Source organism: Neophocaena asiaeorientalis, unplaced genomic scaffold (genome assembly GCF_003031525.2).
Source record: "Neophocaena asiaeorientalis asiaeorientalis breed wild unplaced genomic scaffold, Neophocaena_asiaeorientalis_V1.1 scaffold745, whole genome shotgun sequence".
In the NCBI taxonomy this organism is placed as follows: Eukaryota; Metazoa; Chordata; class Mammalia; order Artiodactyla; family Phocoenidae; genus Neophocaena; species Neophocaena asiaeorientalis.
In genome coordinates, this window is record NW_020175073.1 from 181,565 (window position 1) to 199,959 (window position 18,395).

General features: G+C 42.3%; 1 protein-coding gene across 1 annotated transcript in view; it reads right to left on the bottom strand.

The window, feature by feature from the left end:
- KIAA1549 (KIAA1549 ortholog) overlaps positions 1-18,395 on the bottom strand; it is an 86,768-nt gene that overhangs the window by 43,758 nt on the left and 24,615 nt on the right. Inside the window, exons 10-11 of the mRNA XM_024764066.1 lie at positions 9,576-9,772; positions 7,733-7,848 (exon numbers count right to left, since the gene is read on the bottom strand). Of these exons, the coding sequence (XP_024619834.1) occupies positions 7,733-7,848; positions 9,576-9,772 (313 nt within the window). The remainder of the gene's footprint in view (positions 1-7,732; positions 7,849-9,575; positions 9,773-18,395) is intronic.

Consider the following 18,395-nt stretch of genomic DNA (forward strand, 5'->3'; position numbering starts at 1 on the left):
CAGAAATACAAAGCATCCTAAGAGACTACTACAAGCAACTCTATGCCAATAAAATGGACAACCTGGAAGAAATGGACAAATTCGTAGAAAGGTATAACCTTCCGAGGCTGAACCAGGAAGAAACAGAAAATACAGACCAATCACAAGTAATGAAATTGAAACTGTCATTGAAAAGCTTCCAACAAACAAAAGCCCAGGACCAGATGGCTTCACAGGTGAATTTTATCAAACATTTAGAGAAGACCTAACACCCATCCTTCTCAAACTCTTCCAAAAAATTGCAGAGGAAGGAACACTCCCAAACTCATTCTATGAGGCCACCATCACCCTGATACCAAAACCAGACAAAGATACTACAAAAAAAGAAAATTACAGACCAATATCACTGATGAATATAGATGCAAAAATCCTCAACAAAATACTAGCAAACAGAATCCAACAACACATTAAAAGGATCATACACCATGATCAAGTGGGATTTTATACTAGGGATGCAAGGATTCTTCAATATATGCAAATCAATCAATGTGATACACCATATTAACAAACTGAAGAAGAAAAACCATATGATCATCTCAACAGATGCAGAAAAAGCTTTTGACAAAATTCAACACCCATTTATGATAAAAACTCTCCAGAAAGTGGGCATAGAGGGAACCTACCACAACATAATAAAGGCCATATACGACAAACCCACAGCAAACATCATTCTCAATGGTGAAAAACTGAAAGCATTTCCTCTAAGGTCAGGAACGAGACAAGGATGTCCACTCTCACCACTATTATTCAACATAGTTTTGGAAGTCCTAGCCATGGCAATCAGAGAAGAAAAAGGAATATGAATTGGAAAAGAAGAAGTAAAAACTATCACTGTTTGCAGATGACATGATACTATGCACAGAGAATCCTAAAGATGCCACCAGAAAACTACTGGAGCTAATCAATGAATTTGGTAAAGTTGCAGGATACAAGATTAACGCACAGAAATCTCTTGCATTCCTATACTCTAATGATGAAAAATCTGAAAGAGAAATTAAGGAAACAATCCCATTTACCATTGCAACAAAAAAATAATAAAATACCTAGGAATAAAGCTACCTAGGGAGACAAAAGACCTGTATGCACAACACTGTCAGATACTGATGAAAGAAATTAAAGATGATACCAACAGATGGAGATATATACCATGTTGTTGGATTGGAAGAATCAATATTGTGAAAATGACTATACTACCCAAAGCAATCTACAGATTCAATGCAATCCCTATCAAATTACCAATGGCATTTTTTATGGAACTAGAACAAAAAATCTTAAAATTTGTATGGAGACACAAAAGACCCCGAACAGCCAAAGCAGTCTTGAGGGAAAGAAACAGAGCTGGAGGAATCAAATTCCCTGACTTTAGACTATATCATAAAGCTACAGTAATCAAGACAATATGGTACTGGCACAAAAACAGAAACATAGATCAATGGAACAAGATAGAAAGCCCAGAGATAAACCCACGCACCTATGGTCAACTATCTATGACAAAGGAAGCAAGGATATACAATGGAGAAAAGACAGTCTCTTCAATAAGTGATGCTGGGAAAACTAGATGGCTACATGTAAAAGAATGAAATTAGAACTCTCCCTAACACCATACACCTAAGTAAACTCAAAATGGATTTGAGACCTAAATGTAAGACCGGACACTATAAAACTCTTAAAGGAAAACTTTGAAAGAACACTCTTTGACATAAATCACAGCAAGATCTTTTTTGATCCACCTCCTAGAGTAATGGAAATAAAAACAAAAATAAACAAATGGGACGTAATGAAACTTCAAAGCTTCTGCACAGCAAAGGAAACCATAAACAAGACGAAAAGACAACCCTCAGAATGGGAGAAAATATCTGCAAATGAATCAACGGACAAAGGATTAATCTCCAAAATATATAAACAGCTCATGCAGCTCAATATTAAAAAAACAAACAACCCAATCCAAAAATGGGCAGAAGACCTAAATAGACATTTCTCCAAAGAAGACATACAGATGGCCAAGAAGCACGTGCAAAGCTGCTCAACATCACTAATTACTAGAGAAATGCAAATCAAAATTACAATGAGCTATCACCTCACACCAGTTTGAATGGGCATCATCAGAAAATCTACAAACAACAAATGCTGGAGAGGGTGTGGAGAAAAGGGAAGAACCCTCTTGCACTGTTGGTGGGAATGTAAACTGATACAGCCACTATGGAGAACAGTATGGAGGTTCCTTAAAAAACTAAAAACAGAATTACCGTATGATCCAGCAATCCCACTACTGGGCATATACCCAGAGAAAACCATAATTCAAAAAGACACATGCACCCCAATGTTCACGGCAGCACTATTTACAATAGCCAGGTCATGGAAGCAAGCTAAATGCCCATCAACAGACAAACGGATAATGAAGATGTGATACATATATACAATGGAATATTACTCAGGCATAAAAAGGAACAAAACTGGGTCATTTGTTGAGACGTGGATGGATCTAGAGACTGTCACACACAGTGCATCAAGTCAGAAAGAGAAAAACAAATATATATTAACAAACATATGTGGAACCTAGAAAAATGGTACAGATGAACTGGTTTGCAGGGCAGAAATTGAGACAAAGATGTAGAGAACAAATGTATGGACACCAAGGGGAGAAAGTGGGGTTGGGGGGGTGGTGGTGGGATGAATTGGGAGATTCGGATTGACATGTATACACTGATGTGTATAAAATTGATGACTAATAAGAACCTGCTGTATAAAAAAATTTTTTTAATTAAATTAAAAAAAAGAAGTGTTGAGCAAAGCAGTAAGGAGTCGCAGTTGATATTGTATAGAAGGAATGCACATCAGTGGTACATACATCTTTGTACTCCCTCTCAATTTGAATTATATTCACTTGCTATCCCAAGTGATGAGAAATTATGTGCATAGCTCTGTGAACGAAGACATCTCTCTCGTCCAGGAGGCAGACTTGTCTGGATTCAGGCTATTCTCCAGCTTTCTTTCCCTGCCTGAAGGGAGCCTGACCATTTGCACAATACAAGCACAGCCAGACACCACCATTCATCCCTTCAGCTACTCAAATTACAGGCAAGAAGCCTAGAAGGAGTTAATTAGCTTCATCAGATAAGGCTAGCCTTGCTAACCCAAACTTTTAAAGTGACAGCAGATGTCACAAGGGTGTCCCATTAAGCTACTGATACCTAAGGCTGAGACTGCTTTCCTCCAGGATGGTAACAAGATCAGGGTGCAAAGGTGACCAGGAAGAAAGGCCCCTCCCCCCTGCGCTGCCTGCCTGCCTGGGTCCAGGGAGCTGCAGGCCTGTGTCTGACTCCCGTCCATGCCCCATCCCACTCCCCACCTGGATCCTCGCTCTATAATTCACCAACTGCAACAGGAGAAGCAGGGGACATGCAGAAAACCCTCAACTTCTATACTGCCTGGAACCCAGCCCTTCCAAAAGGCTGAAAAGAGCAGTTTGTTATCTGTCATATTCACATATTGTATATACACACATACATATATCTCCATACATATATATAAACAAACTGGGTTATTATACATAGAAATATATATATAATACATATTATAAACACAGTTATTTTTATTGTTTGCTATGCATTGCACAATTTTTTTCAAAAAGAACTACCTGGATAATAACGACCAATGGAAAGTACAAGGGCTACGTAGAGATCAATACTGTGTGAATCCTGCCTTCAGGCAAGTAGGGACTTTGGATTAAAGTCCTTTCTCTTCAAATATTATCAAACAAACAAACAAACAAAATATATATATATATGATAGAAATTACATTATAGGATAATGTCCACAAAGCAAAACGACACAGGAAAAGGCAATCTGAATTACTGAAATACCAAAGCAACAGAACATTTTTAAAGAAATATTAATTTCATTATCTATTGGTAAATACATCACACTGCATTAATACTAAGGCCTGTGACCCACATTAGTATCCTGTGAGGCAGGGATCACATCTGTCTCTTCGTCTTCATCCTATCCTAGCATCTAACCCATCACAGGCCCTTAGTAAACATTTGCTAACTGGATGAGTAAATGACTAGCCATCTCAACTAAGTTTATAAAATTCTACTCTGGGAATTCACTATAATGAAAAGAGGAGAGTTATAATTTATGGTCTCAATCATTTTATAAATGTGTCCTCCACAATTACTTGAAAAACTCTGATGTTACACGTAGTCAAAATAGTCACCCTACATTGTTGTTAAAAATTTAATTTGCTTTGCAAACTCTTTAGCATGTGCAAAAGTAAATGTCAGCTTAGTTCCTATGTGAGATTCCAGAATCTGGACTTGCTGAATTCAAATTAATGAAGTTCTAAATACTTAAAAATCACAGCCTTGCATACATGCAACCTACAGAGAACATAAAGAAAATACTCAGCATTTAGCCATCCTTACCTACGTGGTTTATTCCTGATGATAAAGAGACAGAGAAAACTAGAATTATGCCTGGACACAGCACTGGTAGCCTGAACGTAGCTGCCTTCACTTAAGGAACATGTGTTACTCCAAACCTCAGCCGTCTTCACAACTTTGCTAAGGGGAAGCAGTGGTAATGATGTGACTTATTCTAAAACTGCAATAACTGTGAACGCAGGGACACTGAACACAGAGTGAATAATCTCATAAGGGTCTCGAAGGTTGTAAAAGTATGCATCATGGTCTAGCCACCTTCCAAAAATGGTTAGCTGGGAAAGAATAAAGTACAACCTTGAATTGACCCAAAACCAAAACAATGGTCTTTTCTCAGCTTCCATTGCAAGGTGGGCCCTGAAAATGCTGGATGACTTGTGACAGCCATCAAAAGCCTTGCCAAGGAGTCTAAAGAGACCCAGCAGCTATGCCGCCCGCTGTAGTGAGCGGCAACACCGGTCCCAGGGCAGCTTGGAGGAGGGACCCAGAATGGTTCTCAAGCAATCTTCCGCCTCCATTAATTTGCATTTCATTAGGATTTGCAACACAAGATGGATTTTTATGTGAATTACAAAATAATTTAAAGGCTATGAATAAAAATTCAGAATAGTTTTATAGGGTATTTAACTAAGTTCTAGGCAAGGAATAAAACACCTTTATGGCAGCATTAAAATTTTTAAGAAGTAAATAAAGTTTTACAGGTGAATTGATATTTGTAGTGAGAAAACCATCTTTCTAAAGCATGAAAATAACATACAAATTCTGCTGCATTTTCAAATCAAAATAGTGGCATCTGAGCTTCTAGGACCCAGGAGAACATCTAGCCCTCTTGTCTCCTTCCATGGTCAACTCTGAGTCGAGTCCCAACACTGACATGCTTACTACTTGGATTTTAAATATATGTTGAGTGATATTCGATTTTTGTTAGCCATGTAGAATATACTGGTTCTAATACTAACAGTAAGGACTTAAAAACAGGAACTAAAAGCAAGATTTTCTCAGATATGCAATTAACAGAAATTAAGAAACTCCAGAGCTGATTATTTTTCCCCAAATATTTCTTTACCAGAATCAAAATTAGATTTTAATCCTGTCTATCTGAAACAGTACACCTGTTACCATAATGCTAAATAATTTTTAAGATTCTATGAAATTAGAGCTAAAGAAAAAATTCTTTATTCTTCCCTTATTCTAAGGGTTTTTTTTTTTTTTTTTGCGGTACGTGGGCCTCTCACTGCTGTGGCCTCTCCCGTTGCGGAGCACAGGCTCCAGACGCGCAGGCTCAGCGGCCATGGCTCACAGGCCCAGCCGCTCCGCGGCATGTGGGATCTTCCCGGACCAGGGCACGAACCCAGGTCCCCTGCATCGGCAGGCGGACTCTCAACCACTGCGCGACCAGGGAAGCCCTAAGGGGTATTTTTTTAACATTAAAAAAGAAACAACTGGAAGAAACTGGAAGGAATCTCAAAAACCAGCTAGTTTAATCCCACAGGAGCCCCAAAGACTAAGGGACATACAAAGTCACAAACATGACAGTGATAGAACAGGCCCTCCAGCTTCCAACCAGAATCTATTCATTTATAGAATATGGATCACTCTGTACTGCATCTTTTTTTTTTTTTTTTTTTTTTTTTTTTTTTTTAAAACATCTTTATTGGGGTATAATTGCTTTACAATGGTGTGTTAGTTTCTGCTTTATAACAAAGTGAATCAGCTGTACTGCATCTTTTTTTTTTTTTTTAAAACATCTTTATTGGGGTATAATTGCTTTACAATGGTGTGTTAGTTTCTGCTTTATAACAAAGTGAATCAGCTGTACTGCATCTTTTTTTTTTTTTTTAAAACATCTTTATTGGGGTATAATTGCTTTACAATGGTGTGTTAGTTTCTGCTTTATAACAAAGTGAATCAGCTGTACTGCATCTTTATACAAAGAAATTTGTGATGAAAATGTAAGTATAAAAATTACTATTAAAAATGATATCCTGGGAACTCCCTGGTGGTCCAGTGGTTAGGACTCCACGCTTTCACTGCGAAGGGCCTGGGTTCAATCCCTGGTAGGGGAGCTAAGATCCTGCAAGTGGCGCAGCCAAATAAATTAATTAATTAAAATAAAAATGATATCCTGAGGCACCCCAATTTTCTTTGCATTACTAAAACACAACCCTGAAGCATAAATAAAGCTCCAGCAGGGCTTCCCTGGTGGCAGAGTGGTTGAGAGTCCGCCTTCCGATGCAGGGGACACGGGTTCGTGCCCCGGTCCAGGAAGATCCCACATGCCACGAAGTGGCTGGACCCGTGAGCCATGGCCGCTGAGCCTGCGCGTCTGGAGCCTACGCTCCGCAACGGGAGAGGCCACAACAGCGAGAGGCCCGCGTTCCGCAAAAAAAAAAAAAAAAAAAACAACTCCAGCAAGTATAAGAGCTGTACTACCGCATTTAACAGAATCAATTCAACTAAAACCAACCTACCTTGTCATCAGGCCAAAAAATGCTCCAAGTCTACTAAGACCTATGGGCTTAGTTCTACTGCAGGGCATAAGTTTTATGACAATACTCTTTAGAAGGGGAGTGAAGTACATGTCACACCTGGCCTAAGGAGTTACAGCATCTGACAACACATGTAAATATATGCTAAACCATCTAATCACACTCAACTATTTCTGGAAGACAGATCTAGGACCAGGACCAAATATAATGCACTTGGACCTATGAGAAATAATCAACTTTCTAACAGTGACAACTGTGAAATACTTGAACAGGCTCCCAAAAAGGTCACTGAATCCTGGATGCAGTTTTTGAGACTCTTTAGTTTGGTTCCTCCTTGTCCTTCGGAGAGGAAAATCCTTAGGAGCCGCCACTAGAGTAGGTGACTGTTAACCTCAAAATATATCAGTGAATCTCTGACTTCTAGCACGGCCCCATCCCGATGCAGATACAAAAACAGTGTTAGACGGTGACAGTCAATCTGAGAAAGTCACTAAACGAAAGACGAATATTCTACTGCACGGGTTTTGGGGTTTTTTTAAATGTTCTGCATTTGAGGTAGTCTAAAACCCTAGTCTATTGGAAGCTCATAATTACTTTTTTTTTTTTTGGCCACATCGCACAGCTTGTGGGATCTTAGTTCCCTGACCAGGGATCAAACCTGCAGCCCTCAGCAGTGAAAGCACGGAGTCCTAACCACTGGACCACCAGGGAATTCCCTCATAATTACTACTTTTAAAGTGGAGAACAAGAAGGGTCACAGACCACTCTGTAGGGCTCTGTGGGACTTGCCATCGGTCACCGCTCCTGGAGTCTTGTCCCCTGCTTCCCTCTCACTGGACTCTTCACTAACTGTAGAGTCAGCATCTGAGGGAGAAACTCTGCAGACACAAAACAAATACAAACATTAGGAAAAAGAAAGAAAGGTGGGGGGAAGGTCACATTCATTTGGATGTGGAAGTCAGGCTTCCAGGCAAAACTGGGAGAAATCAAACAGTCCAAAACATTGTTTCGTGGCATGGCATCTTCAAGGAACACATTAATAGCACACGGTCACCTTGTGAAGACAGCTTAACACAGCTGACTAAATGGCTCAGTGGGCTCATTTCAACAAATGGTAGGAAACCAGGTACCCAGTGGAGGATGGTCTCCCAGCTCCCTGGGCTTGGACTGGCAGTCTGGGGCTGGCGTGGGTTGCATTAGAGGATCTGGAGTTCAAGCTTGGCTAGGCGTTAGCTGGGTCTGCAGAATTCCTAAGAAGCCAGGGTAGTTCTGCAGTCACCCCATATAACTCCAAATCTTTGGAAGAAGCCTACACTTACAACACAAAGGCAATGATTATCGCTGAGATTTGATTCTATATATAAAAAGCAAGGGTGTCACAGAACCCAGGTTGCACCAGGCTACTGAAAATCCTTCATCAGTTAACACCCCTTCTCTTTGGGCTTCCTGAAATGCCGAGACATTCTGGTGCCCCTGAGACATGCTAAAATATGATATTAACCATGCAGAACATTAAGATGTTGTGACTAAATGTTTAGGATGAAGCTACCAGAGGAGAAAAAAAGACTTTGCTATGCTGTACTAGCATATTCAATAATCTTTAATGATTTGATTTACTCTCACTCTGCAAAGTAATTAAGCAAATGATATCTCTCTACATTATTCATCTTCTTTTGTAAAGAGTGTGTTCTAACATTCGTTAAAACTAGGCCAGAGACACTGGAGTAGGTTTTTTGTTAAGTCAGAAATAATAAGATCATTTTGAATGTTGGTATGATCACACACTTTCCCCTTCTCAGCAGAAAATCAGGATTTAGAGTTCCAAAGCTCAAAGGAAAGCTGATAATCGGAGGCTTCAATACCAAAGCCTGAACATTCTTTGATCTAAAGTCAAGTTAATAAAACCTGATTCTGAACCGTGTCTTCACACAGCTGTAGCCCGTCTCACAGGGTCACCGGGTGATGGTAGGTAGTCTGTTAGCAAGCAGTTCTCTGTGCACTTAATTTTGATACGTGGAATGGGAATTAACTGGGAATGGGGAGCTGGGCAGGGGGAGGCGATGAAGAGTCCATGCACACATGCTAACATGGGGGACAAGAGGAGCACATGGAGAAAAGCCAAGCAAGGCAAGAAGGATATGATGAAGGTCACCTGCAGACCAAGCCAGGAAGCCACAGCTCCAGTGGCTGGCATCAATGGGCAAGGGCAAAGCTGATACTGGCTGACTGTGTATCATAGGCCATGCATTTTTTTATACCTTATTCCTAATATCACCTCCAGAGGGCCTGGCATGGTCACCCCACAATATGGACCCTAGAGCTGGTCAATCCCTAAAGAAGTTCCAGGCGGACCACCAAACCATGATGGACAGTGATTTATAATCTTAAACACTTTGGGGAAGGAAAGCACACAGGCCTCCTTTGAGAGTCCATTAGAGTGGATCAAGAGCCATCAGGTTCGTTGACTTTGGGCAAATGTTTTCAGCCTTCCAAGCTGCAGACCTGGACAACACTCACCATCAGCCTTTCTGCTACTGGAAACTGACAAATGGAACACAGAAACGCATGCCACGATAGAGAAAAATACAGAAAGCCCAGTAAGAACCTTCCTCTGTGACGGACACTCTTGGAAGGGATCTTTGCCTTGGGGCTCGGCACATCTCCGCTCTCAGAGGGCGTGGTATGGTCCTTCACAGGTCCTGGCAGCGGTGCTGGCTCGTGAATGATCAGTATATCATCTTTATTGTGCTGGCCCAGATGCTGCTTGGCAAAGTCGAAGCCCTTCACACTAGGGATCTGCAACTGAAACAGACATACACAAACACACACACACACACAGGAAGTAAATCTGAATCTGAGGAATATACGACGAGATTGTGAGGGCCAGCTTCTGATCCAGGAGTGTGCTTGCAATTCTACCCATCCAGCTCAACATGCATCTCTAAAGCACTGACCTGTGCAAGGTTTATACCTAGAGTTTGCAGAAAAGACAGACACTTGCTACAGATTCAAGTACAAGGATTAAATACAAAAAGACATCATAATACATAAGACATCATACATAATACAAAATACATAAGACATAAGACATAATACAAAAGACATCACAAGACAATCCCTGACTGCTGTCAGAGCAGCTACACAATTCCAGAGGGTGACGTGGCTGAGATATTCTTCCTAGAGACTGGGGACTTGTGCCAGGCCTCAGAGGACAGGCCAAACTTGGAAATAAAAAGAGATGGCTACACAGAGATTGTTATAAGTTGTGTCAAGGACCAGAGAAGACTTGAGGCTTGGGAAAAGATTACATTAACTGCACTAGAACGGTCAGGATGTAGGGGAATGAGAGAAGGCCAGCCTGTATGTAGATGACTCCACATGCCAGCTTCTAGAGCAGAAAACCACTAAATGTTTCTAAAGAGGCAGATTTCTAAAATGCAAGCATTTAGGACAAAAGGAGACTAGTCAGAGGGCCCAACAGTACTACGTGCACGAAATGACGAAAGTCTGGGCCCAAACCTCAGCAATGAAAATGGGAAGAAATAAAAAGCTCTGGAAAATGGGAAGGAATGAACAGCTCTAGAGACCAGGCAGAAGCACACGGAAGCTGAACTCAGACTCGAGAGGCAAAGGGGAGAAAGACTCCAGTGCTGACATGAAGCTACATTCAGGGTATCCCAAACAGCAGATGTGACATTAAGAGAAAAAGGCGAGTTGCAAAGGAATGATGACAAAGAGGTAAAAAGACAGGTTTCGCTCCACACATGCTTAGTTTGAGATGGCAGGAAAAGCTCCAAAGAAAAGTAGCTCAGGGCTTCCCTGGTGGCTCAGTGGTTGAGAATCCGCCTGCCAATGCAGGAGACACGGGTTCGATCCCTGGTCCGGGAAGATCCCACATGCCGCAGAGCAACTAAGCCCGTGTGCCACAACTACTGAGCTTGCGCTCTAGAGCCCGTGAGCCACAACTACTGAGCCTGTGTGCCACAACTACTGAAGCCCGTGCGCCTAGAGCCTGTGCTCTGCAACAAGAGAAGCCTCCACGATGAGAAGCCCGCACACCGCAACCAAGAGTAGCTCCCTCTCGCCACAACTAGAGAAAGCCCGCACGCAGCAACGAAGACCCAATGCGGCCAAAAATAAACAAATAAATAAATAAATCTATAAAAAACAAACAAACAAAAAAACTTGACCTTTAAAAAGAAAAAGAAAAGTAGCTCAGCATAGCTGGAAACAGAGGACAAGCTTGGGGGAACTCTCAGGCTGGAGGTGTGACCTTGAGAGCATCTGTATAGAAGGTGACAGGTAGGGGAGTTGAGATTTTCCAAGATGAAAACAGAGCCTATGGATAAAATGTTGGAGAACATCAAACAGTTTGCGGCTAAGAGGAGGAAAAGGAAGCCAGGAACAAAATAGGCGACTTCAAAGAAAAAAGAATTTGGAAACTTCAATGTAACAGAAGCCAAGGGAATAAAGAATTTCTAGAAAGGAGTGGCCAATGGAAGTAATGGGGGCACAAAGATGAAGGAGAGAGGAGTCTTCTCAAGTGCACCCCTCACTCTGGTGGATGCAGAAGCCCTACCAGGGGATACCCGGTACCAACAGCAAACCCACAACAAAAACCCTCTGAGCCCTGCGACCACAGAGTCCAGGGTCAGCTTCTAGGCCTGTGCTAAGACAGAAAGAGGTCTGAAGAGGAACAGAAACGCGGGCAATAAAGGTGAGGCACTATTCTGGTGACACTGAAAGTGCCAGGGGTGGGTGTTAACCGTTTCCTTTATTCAAGCTTACAGAGTAGAGGAAAATAAACCACATATTAGTAGTTGTCCCAAGGGTCTCCTTGGGAGGAGCCCCACCTGCAATCCCATCAGGCTGAATTCCACACCCACAGAGTCCCATCAGTCAGAAGACAAAGGCTAACCCATCTAAGGAGCTGTTCCAGACAATATACTGCACGTAGAAGTGAAAGGTTTTGGCGTATTTGTGCCAACTTTATGCACAGATGAGTGACGACGTCAAAGGCTTCGGTTTGTGATCTCTTAAGGTCTTTTCGCACTAAAAATCTAGGCTGGATGGGTAGATGGAAAGTAGCCTGCAACAATGGCTTACACCAGCAGAGGGGGACAGAACTTACTATAAATAGAGTTCACAAAGACACTGCTCAGAAACAAAAGGCAAAGACTGGCGTGCCTGTATTTTCTAAGTTAACGATATCGTGTTACCAGCAGTCTACTTCACCACACAAGGGCAGATTGTGAGTGGCACGCAGTCCTCGGCTCACAAACGCTGCTTCCCAAACAATGAGCCCAGACCTGCAGCTCCATGACTCCCCCCGACCTACCAGCCATCTTCAGCTGGGCTCCCCAAATCTCTGCGGGTGTATACCTTCCTAGGGGCATGTGGCCCTTTCAAAGGAATCAAATTCCAAACTGACAACTTCTGTATATAAACTTTTGGTTTCTCCTTTCTGAAGAATCCTTCTCCCACTTCATAGAAGCAGCACACCCGTCATCCGTGTGTCTGCTTTTACCCCAGCTGCACCTCATTTTAGCTCCATAAGGTGCCTCTAAATGAAACAATAGGGACGTCCTTGGCGGTCCAGTAGTTAAGACTCTGCCTTCCAATGCAGGGGGGTGCAGGTTCCATCCCTGGTCGGGGAAACTAAGATAACACATGCCACGGGGCAAGTAAGCCCGAGCGCTGCAACTAAGACCGGACGCAGCCAAAAATACATAAATAAAGATTTAAATAAATAAATGAAAGAATAACAGATATAATCAACAGTCATTTAATCATCAACATCACCACCTTTGCAACTTAGATGATTTGCTTTATCAAAATTGAAGGAGGAGCCCCAGATTGCCTCCTCTCAGCAAAGGTCTCCAAAGTGATAAGGGAAAAATATGGACAGCACTGCTTCCTTGGTGCAGTCTGTACCCAAATCCAGGAACTAAATGCCTTCCCTGACACGATCTCAGGTTCATGTAAGAAACATATTGTACATATGTATATGTCATAGGGAAACAGAATGTGCTACCCCCAAATGTCTCTCTGGCATGTGGATTATTTCAAGCTGAAAACAATCAAGGCCCAAAAGACTCAGGAAGAAAGTTTGATATTCCCTTCCCCCACCAACTGCCTAACAGAATACAGACAGAGGACCTACCTACTCCAGAAAGAGAGCTATCACCACTCCTCTCTGCGTCCCGTCTCTGACTGGCCCAGCAGGCATTTGTCTAGCAAACATTTGCTTTTCCATCTCCATGTGAACTGCCTTCCTCCCCTCTGAAGTCCCGAACCACCACCAACATCCTCTTTCGTCTTTAGCTGAAGGTGATATTTCAGGTGAGGGTTTTGGTCAATTTGGTGAGTTACTCAGCTCTATACATGTGTCTCTCCCATGTATACATGTTATTAAACCTTTCTGTGATTTCCTCCTGTTAACCTGTCTCAGGTCAATTTAATTTGTAGACCAGCCAGGAAAACCTAGAACATTTCTTCCTCCCTGACAATGTCAAAATGCTTCATAAATGGCAAGGCACCATGCAAATGAGATTGACAGCAATGTTACTGCTGCTGGTCAATGAAACATCAAGCACTTAATATAGTCAGCTGAGAGTTCTCAGAGACCAGATAAAGCTATAGATATACATTTAGATACAAAATTTTGTAATTCAGCAACAGGACATGACACGTGGTAGACCCTCAATAAATATCTGATGACTGAATGAATTTCAAAAAGGTCAGCTGAAGCACCAAACTTACTGGATTTTGTGGGGAACCAAGAAAAGGGTAGATGTCATGTGAAATATACATCTGTTATAGCCTTAAAGTCCTGCTGGCTTTTGTTAATTCTGACTAATATCTTTTTTTTGGTAAGTTTTGGTGTTTTTTTTTTTGCTTGTCTTTATGGAAATGCAGTTAGTTTTCTTTTATGTTTTTTATTTATTTATTATATTTTATTTATTTATTTTTGGCTGCATTGCTGTGCACGGGCTTTCTTCTAGTTGCGGCGAGCGGGGGGCTACTCTTCGTTGCGGTGCGCGGGCTTCTCATTGCGGCGGCTTCTCTTGTTGCAGAGCACGGGCTCTAGGCGCACGGGCTTCAGCAGTTGTGGCACGTGGGCTCAGTTGCTGTGGCTCGCAGGCTCTACAGCATAGGCTCAGTAGTTTTGGCACCCGGGCTCAGTAGTTGTGGTGTGCTGGCTTCAGTAGTTGTGGCTCGCAGGCTCGAGAGCGCAGGCTCAGTAGTTATGGCACACAGGATTAGTTGCTCCACAGCATGTGGGATCCTCCAAGACCAGGGCTCAAACCCGTGTCCCCTGCCTTGGCAGGCGGATTCTTAACCACTGCGCCACCAGGGAAGCCCCCTGATTAATACCTTTAAATACGTTCATTAGATCCCTGACTTTTCTCAGGATGGGTGAGTCACCTCCTTCTATAAACAATAGAAATTTTTTTGCTTACACACAAAACAAAAGCCGTCTACACAGAAGGAAAAAATTAGAGAAAACACTGTCCTCCTCACTTATGGAATTGGCTCCTTTTGTTTCATCCTTATTTTCTGGAACACTTTTTCTAGTTTTTCCAAGTCTTAAAAAAAATCTAGAGTTAAGTTTGGCTGTATTGTGCCTCCAGCCTCCACATGCAGAATAAGTGTCAATCAGCATTTTATAAAAGGGTCACAATTCATTAGTGCCTTCAATATTCCCATTAGGACCCAGGTTTTCTGAGGAAAGACGGCTCTTTTGTTCCTTCTTTCTTTAATATATCACAGAAGAGACAGACCCTGTTGTCTGTATCTCATCGGAATATGTCGCTGACAAGTCAGGGTGGGCTGAAAGAGCAGGTCAGCCAAGGAACAGGAGAGACGTCTGATGAATTTTAAAACATGTAAGCCATAAATATAATGTGACCCAGATGGAACACGACACAGTGAAGTCCCCAGTACTCGGGTTAGCCTGAACCCCTGGGAAGGAGCAGTTAAGATGACAAGAGAAACCACAGAGCAAATGCCCAAAGTGGCTGAATAAAAATGTGCAGCCTTGAAGAGAGAGCCATTGTTTAAGCATTTGCTATTTGATGGGTGTAGTGTGTGAAAAGTCACTACAGCCACCATGCTGCTTCCATTCAGGAGGTGAAGACAAGGCGAACCTATTGCCATCTGCGGGTCTCCACTGCAGCCCAGCATGGGGCCGCTGGTCACCTTGAGGTCTAGGAGGTAGCGAGCAGTCCTCCAAGATTCTCCCGCTCCCAGGCCGCAGCAAATCACGTGGGTACACTGAAACCACCAACAGTTTAGGTGTTACCAGGATCCTTGCAGAGGGAGAGGAGATGAACTCGGCTCAGATGGAAGAAACCCTCTTGGAACTTTGCTTCAACCCATTGAGCCCCTTCATTGGAGGTTCCAAACATAGATGTGTCCAAGCCCCCCCACCCCGAGACCCCCTCAGTGGCTCCCAGGGCCTACAGCATCACCTCCGCCCCCTGACGTGTCCCATAAACCCCTCCAAGAATGGCTCTTGCCTACTTCTGTGGCCTCGGTTTTGGCTGTGCCCTTCCTTCCACTCACCTCTGCTCCATCCTTCCTGCCTGGGCCCACTTCACCTCCGCAATCTCCAGACGCAGGGGTGGCTGCCCCTTGCCTGTACTCCCTCAGTGCCCTGGGCAGACTTACGCTGCTGCGTGTCAGCTTTTAGCTGCTTGCCCTTCTTTCTCCTTTATGAAAGCCCTCGAAGGCAGGGATCTCATGTTATCTGTGCTTGTCACCCAGCCCAGCCCTGCTTGTCTGAGAGCAAGTGCTCAGTGTTTGGTGAATGAACAGGCAGTGGCTGAGGCAGCTCCATCTGGCTGCCCACAGTGCCAGCCGGCTAAGAACCAGGGTCCTAGGCCAACCAGGGGGTGTGGACTGTCCCCAGCAGAAGGAACAAGTTTCCACAGGGCCGGCAGCATCTAGCCAATGCCATTCATGTCTTTAAATAGAACCTCAACAGGGCGAGGCGGGTCCAAGCTGCAATTTTACTGGGAGCAGTAAAAAAGTGATGCCTTTGGGCTACAGATTAAAGGGAATACAGATAAAAGGAAGACATGGGTTAGGGGTTTTTTTCTTTCTCATTAGAAATTTTAAAAGACCCTGCTTCAGAATAAGACAGAATGGCCTCTCTCATCATATTTCAAAACTAACCTACTCCCAGACAATATGAAGAGGTTTCCTTCTGGTTACAAGAAGAAGGGGGTGTGGATTTTGGGTCAGCAGATTTATCGTTTCCAGATGTTTGCAGCTCTGGGATTTGCTAAAAGATTTCAGAGAGTAGTGGTGAAGCGCCGTCAGGGGGCGGGGTGAGCAGAGCGTAGAGAGAAAACACAGAGCCGCACAAGAAGGAAAAAGAGCTCTTGCAGTCATAGGGAAGACAGCATCTTTGCAAAGTGCTCCAAGGAATAGGCGGGAGGCCCTTCACTATTGCCAGATAATCTTAGAAGAAATGCTTATGAAGTAGAGAGATTTATTTTTAAACTAAATAGAAATGATCATTTTCTCACTATAAAAACATGACAAGATCTATATGGTGAGTGCCTTTGCCAGCAAAACAAAGACCCTGCTGCGCTCCTAACAGGGTCAGAAAACACCTCTTCTGTCAGGGAGTCCTCCATGCAGAAGGCCCTTCGTGCAAAGATGCTGTAAAAGGGAATGCACAAATCCAGGTAGCACTTGCAGAAGAGGGACTCCAAAGGCTTGAAGTTCTATTGGAAACTGTCCATTTTGATGTACAACAACATCTGGGACGTGAGACTCCTTCAGAAGTAAAAGTGGGAGAAGGCGAAAGCTTGCGGAATAGTCTGCTGTGAACTCAAGGGACGCTGTCCTCTGATAGTTTACTGAAGTAACAGACAATGGATGGGCTTCCACAGGAGTGTTTATGTTAGGAAGCACCGCACGTTACTGACCTAAATATATAACCATCTACACTGGTTAAATCTCTCTGTAACAACACTCTTTGACCAGAACAAAAGCATGTCCAAACCTACTGTTGATCTCATTACGATGAAATTCACACTGTGAATCATGTAGTATAGTAAGGACTTTTTTCCAGGTTTTTTCCATGCTATTCACCAGTCTACCAACAAAACAACTTTAGCAGACTATGTAAATAATAAATAAAGATAGGTAATAAATATAACCTTAGTAGAAACTGCTTCCAAAATACTGGGTAATCATAAGCTTGCAATTTAATCAAGAGTTTGCATTTCTTAATTTGTAAGAGAAAGAATGCTCTTCATTTACTTTTACAAACAAAATGAATTTTTAAACAATACTTATTTGTTTCCTCCATCAGGTCTAGGTTGATAATGTGCAGAATTTTTCTATACCCAGAAAATCAGAGTAAAATTAAAAGGTTAACAGGGCGATCCTTTATTTCTTGTTTTTCTGCCTCGGGCTTGCTTTTTCTTAGCAAACTTTTAGAGTCGAGTGAGTCCTCTAAATGCGTGAGACCCACAGCGGGTACACGTTAATAAACAGAGTCCACGAGCACCACTTCCCACGCCCTGGGTGTGGCTGACCTGCGTGCTGAGCTCAGTGTTTGCACCTAATGAGCTCTTCTCTTACTTGGCATGTTCTTGCTCACCAGGGGAGCTGGATACTGACCAAGAGGCTATGTCTTCCTCTGAAATTGGTACGTGACAAATACTGCAGAAACTGTCGAAACCTAAGTGTGACAAGGGAACTGCTATTACCATAAAAACTAAACTGAATGCCTTGGAAACACATGGAAAAGGAGGTGCATAAAAAAAAAAAAAAGAAAGAAAAAAGAAACTGCTGACACATTAGGTGCAGGAGAATTAACTCTAAAAGACTGCAGAGCAGGGTGGGAGTGGGGATATTGAAAAAAATCTAGAAAATTCTGTACTCAGGTTGCTTTGCTCTTCCCTAAAGAAACCCAAACTGAAAACTGCAGCTGATGCCTTACGTGCGTTGTTTCTTCACAAGACCACACAGAATTCCTTTTGATAGACTAATACTCCAAATCTTTTTAAAAGATTGTCAAATAAAGACTAATTTTATATATATGTGTATGTCTGTGTGTGTGTGTATATATATATATATGTATGTGTGTGTGTATATATATGTGTGTGTGTATATATATGTATGTGTGTGTATATATGTATGTGTGTGTATATGTGTGTGTATATATGTATGTGTGTATATATGTATGTGTATATATATGTATGTGTGTATATGTGTGTGTATATATATGTATGTGTGTATATATGTATGTGTGTGCATATGTATGTGTGTGTATATATATGTGTGTGTATATATATGTGTGTGTGTATATATATATATATATATATATATATATATATATAGTTAAAATGTTTAAGGCATATATTACCATTTTTTAATGATTATGTGGTCTTGATCAAGGTGG